This window comes from Phocoena phocoena, chromosome 9 (assembly GCF_963924675.1).
Source record: "Phocoena phocoena chromosome 9, mPhoPho1.1, whole genome shotgun sequence".
NCBI classification, from domain to species: Eukaryota; Metazoa; Chordata; class Mammalia; order Artiodactyla; family Phocoenidae; genus Phocoena; species Phocoena phocoena.
The window spans coordinates 32979132-32997191 of NC_089227.1; the positions used below are offsets into that span (position 1 = coordinate 32979132).

The 18060-nt window shown below is 37.6% G+C and overlaps 1 protein-coding gene across 1 annotated transcript in view; it reads right to left on the reverse strand.

The window, feature by feature from the left end:
* Nucleotides 1-18060, reverse strand: part of ABCB5 (ATP binding cassette subfamily B member 5) — a 108222-nt gene that overhangs the window by 12662 nt on the left and 77500 nt on the right. The window contains 4 exon segments of the mRNA XM_065883968.1: nt 201-357; nt 10912-11052; nt 12141-12241; nt 14991-15194. Of these exon segments, the coding sequence (XP_065740040.1) occupies nt 201-357; nt 10912-11052; nt 12141-12241; nt 14991-15194 (603 nt within the window).

The window sequence follows — 18060 nt, forward strand, 5'->3', positions numbered from 1 at the left end:
TTTAGTAACAGAGGTGAAAATTTGATTAAGACCCCCTTTCTCCCTTTGTAGCCGTAACAATTATTTATACAAGCTTTTAATTCTTTATAGCATTCTCTTTTGCAGTTATCAGATAATGCCTTCATTTAAGTCTCTATTTAGAGAGCATGCGTATAGACAATTAATAATAAGTGGATATTTAAAATCAGAGTTGTGCTTACGGGTTTTTTCCATTCTTGACTATAGCTGTCTATAGTTGGTTTCTTTTCCAACAAAGCAAACAGATGTGCAGCCCCAGATTTGGCTCTCGAATATTCAGGTGCCAAAACAAGTGTTTCTCCAATGGTCATAGCTCCATATGCAATTGCAGTAAAAACTCTATCAAAATATAAAGCATTTGAATCTCAATTAGGTCTGTTTTCAAACAAGAGCTGTGAAAGCGAAGGAAAAATCAGGCACTGGAATATAATCTTTTGGCCCAGAAAATACCATCAATGCTGAAGGCCTAACAATATCTCTTTTGTAATTTTCTACCACATAGTGATCATCCCTTGCCTTGTACACCAAAATAACCTTTGGAGCTCAGGTAATCTTAAAAATTTCTTTTCCAATTAGAAAGATAGCTCAAAGGCTCTAACTAATGAATATAAAACTTCTTAGCCTCCTTGATATAAGGCTCATTTGCTTGGAGATTTAACAGAGAATTCAACTAACAATAGGAAGAATGTGTCACCAGTAGTGAGATCTGAATTTACACAGTAGATATGAATGTTTTTTTTTCTTTTTTTGCATATAATGTAGTTAGAACAGATAACTGATGTCAGATGATTGGTTATCTGTCTGAAGTGCTACATGATTTAAAGAAAGCAAAGCATGGAGATTGTACTTTGTTAAGGTCCTCAAAACAATATCTGACTAAAATATACCTTAGCCAGGCTGGAAGAAGAGCTTTGATCTTTGGTCTGCTATAGATTATGATCTCAGTCTTAAAATATGTTAGTTATAAAATGTAAGTGTGCAAATGATGTTTGGAAGCACACAGATTGTTCACAGAAATGTGGCATATCATGTGGCCATGGTTAAATATTTTCCTCTCATTTCCTTTTTCATTTTAGCCATGAAAACATATTACTAGAATGAAATATAATGCACCTCAGTGGCAGAGCTAAAGGTATAATTCCGTTTCACTGGCAATATTTAAACATTAGGCAGTAAAAAGACATCACAGAACCCAGTTGTTTGTTTGCTCTGCTGGATCACAGCAAGGTAAACACACTGGTCTCCTTGTGAACTTCTTCAGAGATGGGACCTACTAAGCGCTGGATTTTGATGCAATCTCTTCAGTGACACAGACCTCAGATCTTGAATCCTGTTGTCTTTACAAATGTCAAACACAGTATAAAAATATACAAACAACCAGTTTACTGGGATGTGAGACACTAAAATTTTGTAGCCACTAGTTCTGTGATGTCAAGGCAGATTTAGTACTAATATTTAGTAAAATTATTTAGAGCTCAAAATGCCATTCAACATACTTAATACTCAGCTATAAATATCAGAAGTGGTTATTGAATTTAGGTTACACATCAGAGGTTTTTTTTTTTTTAATGCAAGGAAAAAAAAAAACAGGCTGAATCAGACTCCAGCCTCAGTCTGATCCAAGAGTCAGCAGGTAAGATGGGAAGAGAATTGGATTATGAGTCAGGAGACTTGGATTCTAGTCCCACAGGGATGGAGGCTTCTCAGAACAACTAAGAAAATACCATTTTCCTCTGATTTGAGATGTGCCAAAATATCTACCTGTCGTAAAATTTGTGTCATTAAAATCATCATTTGGCATAAATGTACAAAGGCCAATGTCTTTGTTAGGTCTCCCATAAAATGAAATTTACTGAGAAGGGTAGAAGGGAGAACTTGTTTCTGTGAGAGGTAAATGATCCAAAGGATGCACAATAGAGCAAGAAGAAAAGTTTTAGCAGAGAAGGGAGAGTACCAGCTAAAAGCCCTGATGCTGTCTTTATTGTGTATATGTTGAGGGGAGGCTAAGTGGGATGGGGGTTGACATTGATGAGGATTACATTGAGGAACCTAACTTTGTGGTGATGGGACTATCTGGAGGTTGAGTCAGGGACATTAATCTCCTTTATACTTTTTCCCCAGGTGGGTTCTTTATAAAGAGGCCAAAGCTGGTCTGCTATAGAATCTGTCCTAACCTAGTCTGGCCCAATTAGCTAGAGTGAACTAAGTTGCATTTCACTTCCACTTAGAAAGTATTTATTGCACAATAACCAGTGCTCTAACTCCATGAGAGAGTTAAACCAGATCCTTCAAATTGGTCCAACCTCCTGGAGGCATCTGAGCCAAGAGCTTACTCCAGAGAAATGTTCAGGCCGACTTCCCATGCCAATGTTGGTCTTGGGAATTTCACCCATTTGGGATATACAAAGAGGAATGATTTACTATAATGATGAATGTTTTAAAGTCACTAGTAACACATTTGTCAAAGTATTAACCTATCATAAATGCTTATATAGCCCCTTCACGCCCAAATAAGATTACAAGAAACATTCCACCGTTCAGAAATGATTTTCATGTTGAAATAATTCTTGAACCATAAATATGTAAAGCAGGAATTCAAAAACCTAAAATTTAACTTCTACAACTTTCTTAATTTAAATTGTCCACGGAAGAAGAAATCTTATCTATAGTTTATCCTTATATGGATTTACACTGAGTTTATACTGCTTTACTGAATTTATAGCAAAAACCTCCAGGTTGGCTGGGGTTGAGGAAAGAGAATATTGAGCAGAAAGAGGTCTGGAGAGGGTTTTCACGTGCTAGGCTTCTTCTTTCCTAGTTTTATGGATTCTTCATGGGTTCATGGGGCCGTTGTCACTGCACCATTACTACAATGATCCTTCCAAGCATTTTCAAGCAGTGGGGAAATCCCCTTGCCCATCATTGCTGCTGAAATAGAATTAGAATTTTTTTTTAAATAAATGTATTTATTTTATTTATTTATTTTTGGCTGCATTGGGTCTTCACTGCTGCGCGTGGGCTTTCTCTAGTTGCAGCGAGCAGGGGCTACTACTCTTCATTGTGGTATGCGGTCTTCTCATTGCTGTGGCTTCTCTTGTTGCAGAGCATGGGCTCTAGGCGTGCGGGCTTCATTAGTCGTGGCTCGCAGGCTCTAGAGCACAGGCTCAGTAGTTGCGGCACACGGGCTTAGTTCCTCCGCGGCATGTGGGATCTTCCCGGACCAGGGTTCGAACCCGTGTCTCCTGCATAGGCAGCCGGATTCTTAACCACCACGCCACCAGATAAGCCCGAATTAGAACTTTTAAAGGATCTTTTGGCTGGGAACAACGTAAAAAAGCATAGAAATGAACAATCCTAATTTTAATACAATTGATCCAAATAGAAATACCCAGCATAGTTACTGGTTCAGGTCTATTTGTCTCCCCTTAACCCTGCTCCCATATCTAGCTTGTATACCTTTGGTGACTTATTCTAAGAGGAAGTATACTGGGCAGTTCAGAGACTGGATTCTGAAGCCAGATCACTGGGACTACATCCAAACTCCACCATTTATTTGCTAGTTCTGTGACCCTGTGCATGTTCTTTGTGCTTCTGCTTCCTTACTGACAATTGGAGATAACAAGACTATCTACATCTTATGGGGTTGTTGTGAGAATTAAATACATTAATAATATAAAGTGTTTAGTATAGTACTCATTAAGTGTTTAAGTTATTGTTATTCCTCTCATAGAACTGAAAGTTAATGGGACACTTTCTGTTGGAAAGTAAGTTCTCACATTTCTATGGATGTAGATTAGCATAGCAGGTCACACCACAACTTCTGAAGTCCCCACTCAGTAAGTTTCTTTTTTTTGACTGGAAGACAGAGTATCTTTCCTCACAGGGGTGGCCATTACAATTATTCCCATACTCATACTCTTTTCCCCTAACATCCATATAACAGTACAAAGATCCTTTTCTTTTCACCATAAATCCCTTTCTCAACGGAAGGGAGAGAGAAAATATACAACTTATATTTATTTGGTACTTTGGGTTTTACAGAATGTTTTTGTATACATGTTACCATTTGATCACCTAGGAGTAAGGCACACACATCACTTTTTAATAAATAAGGAGACTCTTTATCTCAGAGAAATAAGCAATTTGCCCAGAATCACAGAGCTATGAAACTGTAGGACTGGAACTTGAACCTCCTTGTTAACTGTTTTCCCTTACACAGTGCTCCTTCTAGTGGAAAGCTGACCTGAACTGTCTCTCCCTGCATGTTGGGGTTTGTTACCACTTGTTTCCCATTTTAGAATCTTCAGAGGACCCTAGATAGCAAATCCCCCTTGATTTGTCTCCTTTAGATCCCTTCAATGGTTGATCCCTCTATCTGGTCTCCTTATCTTTTCCTCCTAACCTCTGCATAATCTCTGGGGAGGAGCCTGGCAGAAGCTGGGTGGCTGCCATGGCAATGAACACTGAAAGAAGACTTTCCTGTTTTCCTTGTTTTGGCTAACTAAGGTTGTTTTCCTAATTATGTGAACACAGTTCCACGGCTGCCTGGCCTACCAGAGCAAAGATGATGGTGGAGACCTAGCTTGCTTTCTATCCTTTTTTATTCCAAGCTGTTAACCTACTATTAATATTCACTGAAAACCCACCTATTGTTCTTTTGGCCAATAACCACATTAAATATTCAAAGTTCAATATGATTTCCTGTCAAGAACTGCATTTGGATTTTTGGAGGACTAGGCCACAACACATAAGCTGCTTGGCTCTCTGCTTATCAGGCAGTTTTCAAAGCTGTGGCTTTTATAATTACTGTACTGAAGGCTGTCATGCTTTGATTCTTTCTTACCCATCTGCTCTACTTAGCTTCCTGCTAATATGTGTAGCAAAGAAGGAAGAAACAGAGAGAGGAAAGTTCTGACGCGGGAGTATGGAGAATAACAGAAACCTCTGCTGGGCACTAATGGTTTCTGGACTATACTGCAAAAGGCAAGTTAGCTAGAAACTAACCTAAAGGCACTAAAATTCAGATGGGAGAAAATAAACTTATGTTGTATTTCTCAAAGTCTGTACATTTAGACTGAAGTAAATCCAAAGTGTTGCCAGGGCTAACAGAAGCAGAAGGGGAGATTTTTACTACATGTATGTGTATGAGAACGTAAGTAAGAGATTTTCTGAATGCCTATGCATTGGCTGCAAGGCAGCAGAGGGAAAATGTTACCACCTTTTAAAAAATGCTCATTTCAGAGAAACTTCTACAATAATAGAGATGGATGGAGACAGTTTCTACCATAAGAAATGTATGTTGCCTATTTTTTTTAGAAGAAAAAGCTAAGGTTTTGGTTAAGTAGCTTTGCTGATAACGTAACTTTATGAGCACATCAAGGGATTCTGCTGTTAAAACTCCCTTTGTGCATCTCCTTCTATAAGGCACACTGTCATTTCTGAAAGAGAGACAGCTTATCCATCCTGGTAGCTATAAATCATGAAAATACATTCACATTTTATAGAGTGAATAAAGCATCTTTATTTTATACAATAAACTAAAATATGACTTCCCCAATTCTTATATAATTCTAGAAAAGTTTCTGGTAATGGCCAAAAGAAAACCCTGAGGTTTCAAGTAGCTATGGAGAGCAGCCTGGAATTCAGTCCCTATGCTCATATTTCTTAAAGAGTGATCTTCAGATTCTGTGCCTCAGAACAGTCTGGGATGTTTGGTAAAACGTAGTTTCCTGGCCCTACACCAGATCTACAGATCTCTGGGTTAGATCTGTAGGGTGAGCTCCAGGTATCTGCATGTTTAACCAGCTCCTCGATTGACGAGTTGGGAAACCATTGATTTAGAGAATGGCACAAAGTTCTTTTCATGTAAGGAGGGTTCTAGTAGGAGAGAGTTTTCTTTGTAAAATCTTCCATTCAATTAGCTGATTATATAGAAAGCTGTCTCTGTCCTTAGATTTTGGAAGGCATAGCGTCCTTTAGGCCAGGTGTAGTTTAGTGTGTCTAAAGGGACACTTGTGACATGTTTATGGTAGCTGGGGACCACTTTGGGTCGCTAAGAAAACTGAAGATTTTGCTACTGAAGACAAATCTCATCTGTTCACATTTTGCACAGCCCCATACCCATATTTCCCAGAGCCTCTCTTCTTTGTCCATACTATAAAAGTATGGGTATCCTTACTTTGTTTGTAGTCTGGTTGAATGAAACTCAAATCAAAAATGATACTTGTGGTCTAAGCTCAGATAGCTCCTTGTTTCTTCCTTCCCTCAGGGCACTAGGAAATACCAGTGTGATTACTGTTCATTAATCGTTGCTCTCATGTTAACAGTCCTACATATGTTCTGACAGCTAAAATTCTTATGTCTCCAGAAACGACCTTTTTCAATGAATTTAATGAAAAAAATTCAGGATGTATGGTAGTCCAGCAGGAGGAGGAATTTTTGTATGGGGGCCTTTTGATTCTTCTATATTTTAGGGTCATAAACTAATATTAAGCAAGTTACTTGTTCCATTTATGGTAAGAATCAGCCCAGCTCTGGATATTTAAATGGAAAACTACACAAGAATTTTTAAAAAAACAATAATTTTATAGAAAGGTTCTATGAAAGTTTGTCACAGAATTAGTAATAATAATTAATAAAAATAAATGTCAACTAAGCAAAGCCCCTAGCATCTTGAGTCACGAACTTGAATCTGTGCTCTGCCACTTGCTGATTAACTGACTTTGGGCAAGTTAGGTAACTTCCTTGAGTGTTAATTTTCCCCATCTGTACAATGGGAATCATAGTATTTCACAGGGTAGTGGAGAAGATTAAGCAGAAAATGTATTATAAATCCTTAATACTAAGTAAGGACTCAATCAAGTTTGGTGTTATAGTGATTATCATATGAAACAGAATTGTTGGCAGCCTTGAGAGGCCCCATTCAAGAAATGTCCTGCCTGATGTCATTTGCAGGCATGATAGTGATTGCATGATTTTGAAGTTGTATCATTCTTTAACTAAGAAAATTCTTTGCTTAGTTTTAACCTAAACAAATCTCAGTACGGAGAAGTAGACTCCCAGCTACAAACATTCTACTTTTCTATAAATGGCTGTCTTTGACTTATGCCAAAGCACTTGGATGTAGAAGGGAAGAAAAAGAGAAGAATCTGTAAAAAACAGGAGTGATGTGGAAAAGTTGAATCTGGGAATACATTTCCAGGAATGACTGGACTGCTTAATTATGCACCACTCCAAGTCTCTCCCTTTATTTTTGGTTCAGTCTTTTATTCAGTGAATATTTATTGCATGCCTATGATGTTCCAAGCTCTTGTTTTTGGCTCTAGGGAAACATCAGTGACCAAAACAGGCTAAGCTCTGCTCTGACTGAGCTTACAGTCTATGCACTCAATAAATCTGGAAACAAAAAAGATAATTTCACATAGTGGTAAGTGCTATACACAAACTAAACCATGGTAATGGGATAGAGAGTGATGAGGAGAAGGGCTAAGAGGACTACTTTGAGCCATCAGCAAAAGTCCCTCTGAGGAGTGGACTTAGGAGCAGAGGCTTGGATGGTGAGAAAGAGGCAGCCCAGTAAAGAACTGAATGATTATTCCAGACAGAGGAAAGAGCAAGTGCAAAAACACTAAGAAGAGAGTTCTAGGGACAGAAATGCAAGTAGGGGTCTGATGTGCAGATCACAAAAAAAGACAATGGTAGATGAGGTTAGAAAGGAAGGCAGAGGCCCAAATGTGTAGAGCTTTCAGGTCAGAGTAAGGAATTTGGTTTTATTCAAATTTCAATGGGAATTCATTACAGTATTTTAGTAAATTGATGGAATTGGATTTGTGTTTTAAAAGATTAGCCTAGCTACTGTGTGGAGAATGGATTACAGGGAAGCAAGAGAGTGAGTACAGGGACATCAGTGAGCAGGTAGTTGCAGTGGTCCAGTCAAGACAGGCAAAGAGATAAAACGGAAGGTAACATGGGTAGAGATGGTAAGAAGTATTTTGGAGTTACAGCTGTTAAGACTTGGTGCTGTATGTGGTGGGTGAAGGCAAGAGAAGAAATAAGGGATGACTCTTAGATTTTTGGGCCGAGCAACTGCATAGATGGTGGTGCTGTTTATTAAGATGGAGAAGTCTTGGAGAAGAGACACTTTGGGAAGGAAAAACTTCAAATTGTGTTCTGGACACATTAAGATATGATTAGATACCTAAGTGGAGATGTCCAGTAGGTAGTTGGATAAGCATGTGGTATTTAGGAGTGGGGTCAGAGTTGGAAATACACAGAAGGGAGTCATCAAGATACAGGTAATATTTAAAAAACCATTAGATTGGATGAAATTACCAATTAGAGTGTGTGGATGAAAAGCACTGAGAACCCTAAAGCCCCCCAACACGTGGAGGCCCAGCAGAAAATCAGGAGCCCGTAAAGGAAATAGAGGAGGAGGGGCCAATAACAAAGGAGAAAAAGCCTAGAGAAGAAAATGTTTCAGGAAGGAGAGTATAAAATGCTGCTGAGAGGTCAAGTTAAATGAGATGGGAAAACCGGACACTGGATGGGTCATGGGTGGGCAAGATGGAGGTCAGCGGTGACCTTGATAATGAGTCTTTCTAGTGGAATGGTGGGAATCAAGGCTTGACTAGAATGAGTTTAGGAGAGGTTGGAGATGAAAAGGTGTAGATAACAAGAATAGGCTACTCTAGAATTTGTTTTGCTGCAAAGGAGAACAGAGACATTGAAAGTAGGCAGAAGGGGACTTAAGGTCATGGGAGAGATTTCTTTTTCTTATGACAGGTGATTATAAAGCAAAGAAATAGTAGTGACAGAAACTGATGTGAAGAGATGACTGCAGGAACCTATTGCAGACAAGGACCTTAGTTCTTGCATGGAGATGGCAGGCATGGTGAGTCAGTGGTACCCTAGTGAGTTTGGTGATGGGAAAATGAGGTGATTCTATCTTGATTGCTTTGTTACACTATCTTCAGCTAATTTCATTAGAAAGTAACTGGGATTATAATTGCTTTTATAAATGAAAATTCTTCTGTGAGAATTGATAAAATCATCAGACATCCTACATTAGTATAAATATATTTAATTGGCTTGCTCTCTACTAATACCAAGGAACAGTTATATGAAGGAATGGGACACTGGGGATTTAAAGATGGCTGCAGAAAGTTTAGAGCAACGTAAGGAAGACATGTTCTGAGTTTCAAACAATTGGCTTGCAAGCAAACTTTTGGAATACAATCAATTTTTAAGCTTGTGATTGCCTGCATTTCATAAGAACCAAAGAAACAACTTGCTAATTTAGTGCAGGCTGGTGAACTGAATGAAGTAATTTAGGTGATTCTACATTTGGTTTCTTGTTAATTTATCTCTGTAAACTAGTCTGTGTAATCAGAATGAAGTCCAGGGCTAAATGTCATAATTGTGATTTATATGTTCACACGGACAGTACTGCACACTGTTTTAGAGGGTAGGAAAACATGGTAATACAGGGAGCCTAAAATTCCTGTTGACATTTTACCTACAGATATTCCATTTTATAAGAAAATCTGCTTCATGAAACCTCTAAGTGGCCCCATAGATTCAAAAATATTAGGTTGGTGAACTGTGGATGCTTTCCTTCTGAGTGCCTAGCAAAGAAACTTCCTGGGAACTCAGTTAATGTTTGATAGATAAAAAAACAAACAAATAAACACATGAAGAGGAACTGAAAATTATTCCAAGTTATTCTGAAATTATTTGGCTTCAAATGACTTTTGGTCATTTCTTCCAATTGAATATATCCTCAAAGTACAAATTTGTGCCACCAATAAGGATATTCAAAAGAATGTGTCTGAGTGTTGAGAGGTAAATCCCAAAGAGGAGTTCCTGACATTTTTTGCCAAATGGAAGTATCCTTGAAACAGGTGTAACCTCCCAAGTCATTATATTGAAGAGGCTGATCCTTGCTTTGATGTGTATGTTTTGGTGGGCTTCTTAAAAGGAAAATAACGTTACTTTTTGGAGTCAAATATTGTATGGATTTCTCTAGCTCTAAACACTTAGCAGTGACATTTATGATACAGATTAGTAACAATCTGACATTTTAGGGAGACTTAAGAAGCTCAGAATTAATACCCAAGATAAATTTTTCTAATTTCAGAATTTGAATTTAGGTGTTTATGTGAAGTAAAGAAATTCATAACTATGTGAACAGAGTTCCAAATAGAAGCACCAACAAATGCTTTGGGAAGAGGCAGCCTCATTGGGATGCCATGATCAATTCTCAATGTGACTTTTCTGAAGAGAAGTACTCATTTACATGTGTTTCTCCTGGAGTATTTGCTTAGCAAGGAACTTACCTCACTGATTTACAGTCACACTTGATAAAGCCATCTCCACCTTGGAAGATAATGGATAACAAGAAGGCTTTTTTTTTTTTTTTTTTTGCGGGACGCGGGCCTCTCACTGCTGCGGCCTCTCCCGTTGCAGAGCACAGGCTCCGGACGTGCAGGCTCGGCGGCCATGGCTCACAGGCCCAGCCACTCTGTGGCATGTGGGATCTTCCCGGACCAGGGCATGAACCCGTGTCCCCTGCATTGGCAGGCGGACTCTCAACCACTGCGCCACCAGGGAAGCCCAAGACGGCATATTTTACCCCTACATTCCCAGGTCTAGTAAACTGAAGTAGGAAGCAATTCATCTGGGAGTTTAACTCAGAGTACCTGTGTTATATCAGTATTTTACCAGCTTGACTGCACTTATATCAATAGATATTAAATAACAAAAAATTTTAAAATTTCCCCAACATGTCTTTTGCACATATATGATTTAAATGATAATACACTCTAAACTAGACATCTTTCTGGTTAATTTAAGTACATAACCCATTTACAGGGTTTATATATTTGTCCACCTTACCTGAACATGCCCTCTGGGGTCATTCGTCCTGCTTGAATTAAATAAGCTCCAAATCGAAAACACGCTGCATAGGCAAAATATAAAAAGGCATGGCTGAATGAGTAACAGATTCCAATGATCTGTGCTTTCTTCAAGGTATTTCTGAAATGCACAGAATTTACTAGATAATGGGGCATGAGGTATAGTAAGGTCCTTTAAATAAATGTAGAGTAATGAATACAGAAGGTAAGACATGTTATCATTTAGGGGGTGTACACTTTTTCTAATTATTAAAGAGAAAATGACTTTTTTTTCTTTTTTTTTTTTTGCGGTACGCGGGCCTCTCACTGTTGTGGCCTCTCCCGTTGCGGAGCACAGGCTCCAGACGTGCAGGCTCAGCGGCCATGGCTCACGGGCCCAGCCGCTCCCGCGGCATGTGGGATCTTCTGGGACTGGGGCATGAACCCGTGTCCCCTGCATCAGAAGGCAGACTCTCAACCACTGCGCCACCAGGGAAGCCCCGAGAAAATGACTTTTTAACTACTGAGAATTATTATAGAGAAAACGATAAATATAATGATTTTCTCTATAGGTATATGCTCTATAGTTCAATGTAACAAAGCTGCCTCTATGTATTTTCAAATGAATAGACAAGGTCTGTGAAAGGATAGTTACTGAAAGAGTTAAAGAGATTTGGTTTAAAAATATTTTCTATCCTAATGTTGCACTAATAGAATAGTGGGAATTAAATGGCGGTACCAACCACAAGCATGAGTGTAAAAGAGTACAAAGCTTTCTTTCTGATAAAGTAATACAAAGAGTATCACTAAGTAAATGTGGTAAGGAGGACTAGTTTAAAATTAAAAGAATTGATCACATTTGTTGTGCATATATTCATTTTAAAATGTGAACTCTTTATAGAGATTCAATATAAAGGGCTAAGCAATATTATTTTCTTTCTTAAATATGTTATTTCCTCAATCATGTTTCATGGAAATAAGAAAAATATGCACTTTGTTATAGTTCATGGCATTGTGGGAGGACCTAAAACATATATTCTAAACGTGCTTGCTCTCAACTCCTCTTTCTAGTTTCCTCTTGGTGGAGTCATATAAGGAATTACGCTATGCCATTACTAGGAAAGATTCCAGAGCAAATGAGTTGGCAGGCAAACCACTGTAGTCACCCAGGAGTGCTGCCTTTATAGGAACAAACTATAGTTAACACAGTCAGTATGAATCTACAATCACCTGTGCTGAGTCTGAAGCGTCTCCTCATACATTTGCCCGAAGGCTTTTTCTCTTGTTAATGACACTGTAGTGCGTATATTCTCCACAGTTTCGGTTGCTATATTATAAAACAAGATAATAAAATAGAGAAATAAAATTAGTAATGGCTAAACTTCTGGTTGTGAGTTACAGTCACAACGGGGACATATTAAGTACATTAAGTCAATAAGTTTTTCGGATGAGTTTTCTTAGCTTCTTTTTTTTCCTTCCTCAAAATAAGACAGGAAAATAATATATTAGGATAATAAGCTCAAGGAAAATTCCTTTTGAAAAGATTTAGTCCACTGGTCTAAATTTAGCCCTCTTTAAGTCTTCATTGAGTTTCTATTTAAACTAGTTCCATAAGCAGAGGGATCAAACATTAGTGAGCATTATGTCCGTATGTAATTATGCAAAGGAGCTGTCCTATGAATTATGAGCTCATTTAAGAAGAAGACAGAAGAGAGAATCAAGTAAATAATTATTTTATTCTAGCACAGAAATGCAAATAGCAACCAAAGTTCTCAGGAACACTGCTGTAAAGTAACATGGAGTGTGGCTTTTGAATTGTGTATAAGATATTGTATAGCTGTTTTTCATTTTGATGTCTGTGAACTTAAAAAGATATTTAGGTCAAATGTAATGCTTCTTCATAGTTATTTAGTTTTCAAAAAGAAGGGGGATTAAAAATGGAGGAGACTTTTGGCTCAGAATAACTTCTTGGACATGAGAACACATGTTGACTTGAAAGAGAAACTTTCTGCTTCCACATTCTCTTTCCAGGCTGGCAGAGTGGACTGTGGGACAGATGAAGACCTAGGTGGATACCCAAGGTTGTTTGAAGGAGAACTTGGGTTACGGGAGAAAACTGGATATGTAGACCATAGTCAGGACACCTGGATTCTGCTCTAAATTCTCATAATTTCAAAATGAACTCAAAGAAATCTCCATCTGTAACATTTTGTAGTGCATGAGGAAAATCGAAGAGAATGCTGAAATCTTGAGGAAAACAAAAAGAAATGATGAAAAAGTCTTGTGATCATTTTTCACAATAAAGAAAGGACTGAAAACAGAACCTTAGAAAATAGTCCTTTTTAAAAAACTAATATGGTCATTTTATTTATTTTTTACTAATATGGTCATTTAAAACCTGAAAAATAAAACATTTGATGATTTTTCCAAATCTACACATGCAACCAAAGAAGGACCAATAGGTTTTATTGGTCCCTATTCTAAGTTTTGGTGTTTGGTAAAGTGACTGATTGAAAAGCTAGTGGGAAAGGACACATTGCTTATTTGATTGCAGTTATTGATTGTATACTCTGAGGTTACTTTAATAATACAAAAAGGAAAAAAATCAAACAGCACATAAGCAACTAAAGCTCATGACATAAAAATTAAGATGAATAAAATATAATTAATTACGGCCAGATTAACGTGGAAATTGTGATAATTTGCTCACATGGAGGGCTGAACAAATTTTCTGTGTTTCTGAAGCAAATATATGCTATGTAGTTCAGACTGTACTGCTCAAGCAGACATTCCAAGGGTCTTTATCTAGTGCAGGAAAGGTGGAAAAGTCCAAGGGTCATGAAAACCAGATTTCTATGAGTCCTGTGCTTGGTTGGATCCTTATTCATGAATATTCATGCTATTTATAATATGATACAATCACTGTGATACAGACCATAATGATATTAAAATCATCTTTATATTCAGGCCTTTCACCAATGTGATATAGATCTTTGAAACGATATCAAGAGAGGAGCTGGGGCTGGGTGACCAAGAGAAGACTTGGCATTTACATGATGCAGCTTCATAGCGTCACGAGAAGCAGGTTTTGGACCTCAATCAAGATGAAAGCCAAGAAGAGAAGGATAGAAGGCCACCAAAAAAATAAAAAAAAAGAACTTCCTACCATCTAAGGGGTAGGCAGCAGCCTGGGAAAGTAATGCACTGCCTGCCACTGGAGAAAATGGTGGATAAAAGATGGATATACGCTCAACAGGGATGTTGTACAAGAGATTTCTACTTTGGGTGAGTGGCTGGATCAAATGACATCTCTTTCAACTTTTAGATATTATGGTACTACACTACTAATGTTTCTCTAAATCGCTACTACAATGATTATTTTTATGAATATGATTGATCCTGAGAAACTTATATATGTCAAAAAATTTTCCAAGTAAATACATTGTTCATTTTGATCATTTTAAAAATGGTCCTTGCCTCTAAAGCTTTGTTTTAGGCACTACCAATAGCAGTACCTTGCCTTGAATTTAGTAACTATTATATTTCCTCTTTATTTTGAAAAATAAAATACCCAGAATTATTCAAGACATCCAATTATTCAATAATCAGAGAATGTGGAATCACAATGTTAACAAATTCCCCCACGATTTGGTAACAGTAATAATGGCTGACATTACTGAGTGCTTACTGTTTTCCAGATACTATTGCATATACTAATAAGACTAAGTGTTTTCTGTAATAGTCATAAAGATCTGTAAGGGGATACTATTTTATTTCCACTTTACAGAGGAAGAAACTGAAGTCCAGAAGGGTTGATGTAACTTGCTCAGATCACACATTTGTTAGTGGTAGAATCTGGATTCTAATTCAGCCAGTTTGATTCCAGAGCCTATGCTCTAAATTATGCACCCTATTGCTATGACATTATCTACACCCCATCTTAAACTGATCTGTATGAATTTCAATACATATACATCACTTTACAGATTCCTAAGAAAGGAAGTTATGTATTGTAAGGATAGGAGCTCTTATTGATTTTCTCTTAAAAGGTTATGATGGGAATAACAGTCTTTATTTTACCTTTCCAGCATGCTTAAGTTCTTGCTTATCCTTGTTGGCAAATCCAGTCATTGCTGCCATTTCAATCATTCCTGTCAGAGCAAGTACTGGAGCAATACTCAGAATCAAGAGTGTCATTTCCCATCCATATATGAAGGAAATGATAACTGAAAGTCCCATGTTTGTTGCATTTTGTGTTAAGACACCAACCCTTGAACCTGTTGCCTATAATCAGACATATTTTGGAAAAAAGTCAGTTCATTTTAAATTTACAAGAATTGCTATTATAGATTCTTGCAAAATAAGATAAGCTTTCTTTTTTAGGATTTATACATAGATTTTTATTTTGAATTTATACTTAGAGATTAAATAATATAGTTTAAAAATGTCCACTACTAAGGAGTCATTATGTTTTGTCTATATTATGTCTCATATTGTCCTTTGATATGTTCCTATTATTTTTGAATATGTTCTTACTTTCTGGCACAAAAAGATTTTCCAGGCCCTACACCTGAAATCTGTCATTTCTCCAAGAAGTCCCAGTTCCTGTTAGTGGAGAATGTTATTTAGGACTTACTATATGAAGAAAAAAATTTTTTTAATTAAAAAAAAATCAATATATGGTGCTAGTTGTGCTCATTATCAGTGGAATGTTAGTAGATAGAACTGGGGAGTGTGTGTGTGTGCGTGCGTGCACATAGATGCATGCACATATTGAAATCTATATTTATTTCTCTATTTACATTTCTTGAAATCCATGAGTTCATACCAATACCTCCAGTTCCGATCCAAAAACACAAGGTTATTTCCAGCTTTCTCCCTTCTAATATTTGTTATCCCCTTCTTCAACAGTGAGAAGCCTGGCTCCCATTTTCTTTACCAGAGTTCCTTGATCAATCTCTCTGCTATCATGCAGATCGTGACCAATCTGCTATCATGACCCCTGTCTCTCCCCTGCATGCATACCCTCCTCACTCTTCTCTGGCTTGGCTTTCCCACATGAGGCTGCTGCCTCACATGGATGCCCAACTTACCATATGTGGGCTCCAAAACCAACCCTGCCCCTTCCCCTTACACTGAAAAAGAGACGGTACTTTTTAGCCACTACACTGTAGTAGTGCTGAATGGAATGATTGAGGATATTCATTGAAGTATATACTTTGGATATGATATCTTGCATTCCCTTTTCTGCACTTTATAACTTGGTTTCACTCAGCAAAGGTCTAAAGAGGCAATATCAAGACAGAAAAGGAGTTGGAAACATTATGGTATGAGGTAACTTAAAAGAAATTTGGAAAAAAATCTTAAATTAAGTAGAAATATCTTCATAACTGCTTTACGAGAACTGCATGTCTTATGAATTAACTTTCAGTGGGACACATGTTAAGTAATAAACTGAAATGTTAAATTCCTTTATGCTGTGATGAAAAAATGAAACACCTATTTACCTAGGAACACAGCTATAATCAACCAAGATATCAGTTCACATTTTCAAACGTATGTTTTGTTCTGATCATGAAAACATGGCCATTGGAAAAGGTCTAAATAATGTTAAAAATTACATCCTTCCAGACATAAATACATACACACATTCAGATTAGGATTATTGTGTGTATTCAGCTTTGTATCCTGCTTTTATCCCTTTACATTATACAGCAAGCTTTTTCCTGGGTCACTAAATAGTCTTCAAAAAATATCTAGTAGATTGCTTCCAATTTTTCACTATTAAAAGCAAAGATGTAATGAACATCTTTGTGCAAAATATTTGTGCTCATCTTTTATTTCCTAATGTTAAATTCCTAGCCTGGAGTTATATGTTAAAGGGTATATACTCTTACATTCTTCATAGACATTGTCAAATTGCTTCTCTAAAAGGTGATATCAATATTCACTGAAGTATCCCCCAAATTAGTATCATCATTAAAATAACAATAGAAAGCCCTCTTTCTCCACAGGGCTCTGACTTATTCCTAAAAAACTTTTGTGGTTTTAGTTTCAAGACCGTATCTGATAATGATCCACTATTTTCCCATTTTTTCACTGAACTATCAAAGAAAACTCCAAAAAAGTAAAAACAAATAACAATAACAAACACCAAACAAACCACTAAATACTGAAAACTCAGACAGGTAACCCATTTTACATGCTTTAGGGCGTTATACACTAACTCTGAGCTATGAGGCTGAAATAAAAATGTCATTTGGTACTAATGCTTGCTTACACTCTGCCTCTTGAGAGTTTAAGGATGATGCAGAGATAAATGATGCTGTATATTATGGACTGAATGGTTCTACACCCCCCACCCAAATTCATATGTTGAGGTCCTGACTCCCAGTTCCTCAGAATGTGACTGTATTTGGAGATAAGGTCTTTTTTTTTTTTTTTTTTTTTTTTTTTTGCAGTACATGGGCCTCTCACTGTTGTGGTCTCTCCCGTTGCGGAGCACAGGCTCCGGACGCGCAGGCCCAGCGGCCATGGCTCACGGGCCCAGCCGCTCCACGGCATGTGGGATCTTCCCGGACCGGGGCATGAACCCGTGTCCCCTGCATCGGCAGGCGGACTCTCAACCACTGCGCCACCAGGGAAGCCCGGAGATAAGGTCTTTAAAGAAGTAATTAGATTAAAATGAGGTTTTGAGGGTGAGCCCTACTCCAATATGACTGGTGTCCTTATAAGAAAAGGAAATTTGGTTGCAGACATGCTTGCATAGAGAAAGACCATGTGAGTACACAACACGAAGAAAACTATAAGTCAAGGTGAGAGGACTCAGAATGAAACCAACCATGCCAACACCTTGATCTTGGACTTCTAAGCTCTAGAACCATGAGGAAATAAATTCCTGTTGTTTAAGCCACTCAGTCTGTGGTACTTCGTTGTGGCAGCCCTTACAAACTAATATACTGTACTTGCTCCTCTCCTCCCACCCTCACCATGAGTTTCAAAGTTATATAGGTCAGATAGCTGGATGAAGAGGCTGTGGAACTTAACTACTTGTACTGTTGAAGGTCCCACCCCACATCAGATTAACTATGGAATGCTCCTACAGCCACATAAACATATATATTTTTTGCTGTAAAATAGAAGTATTTTT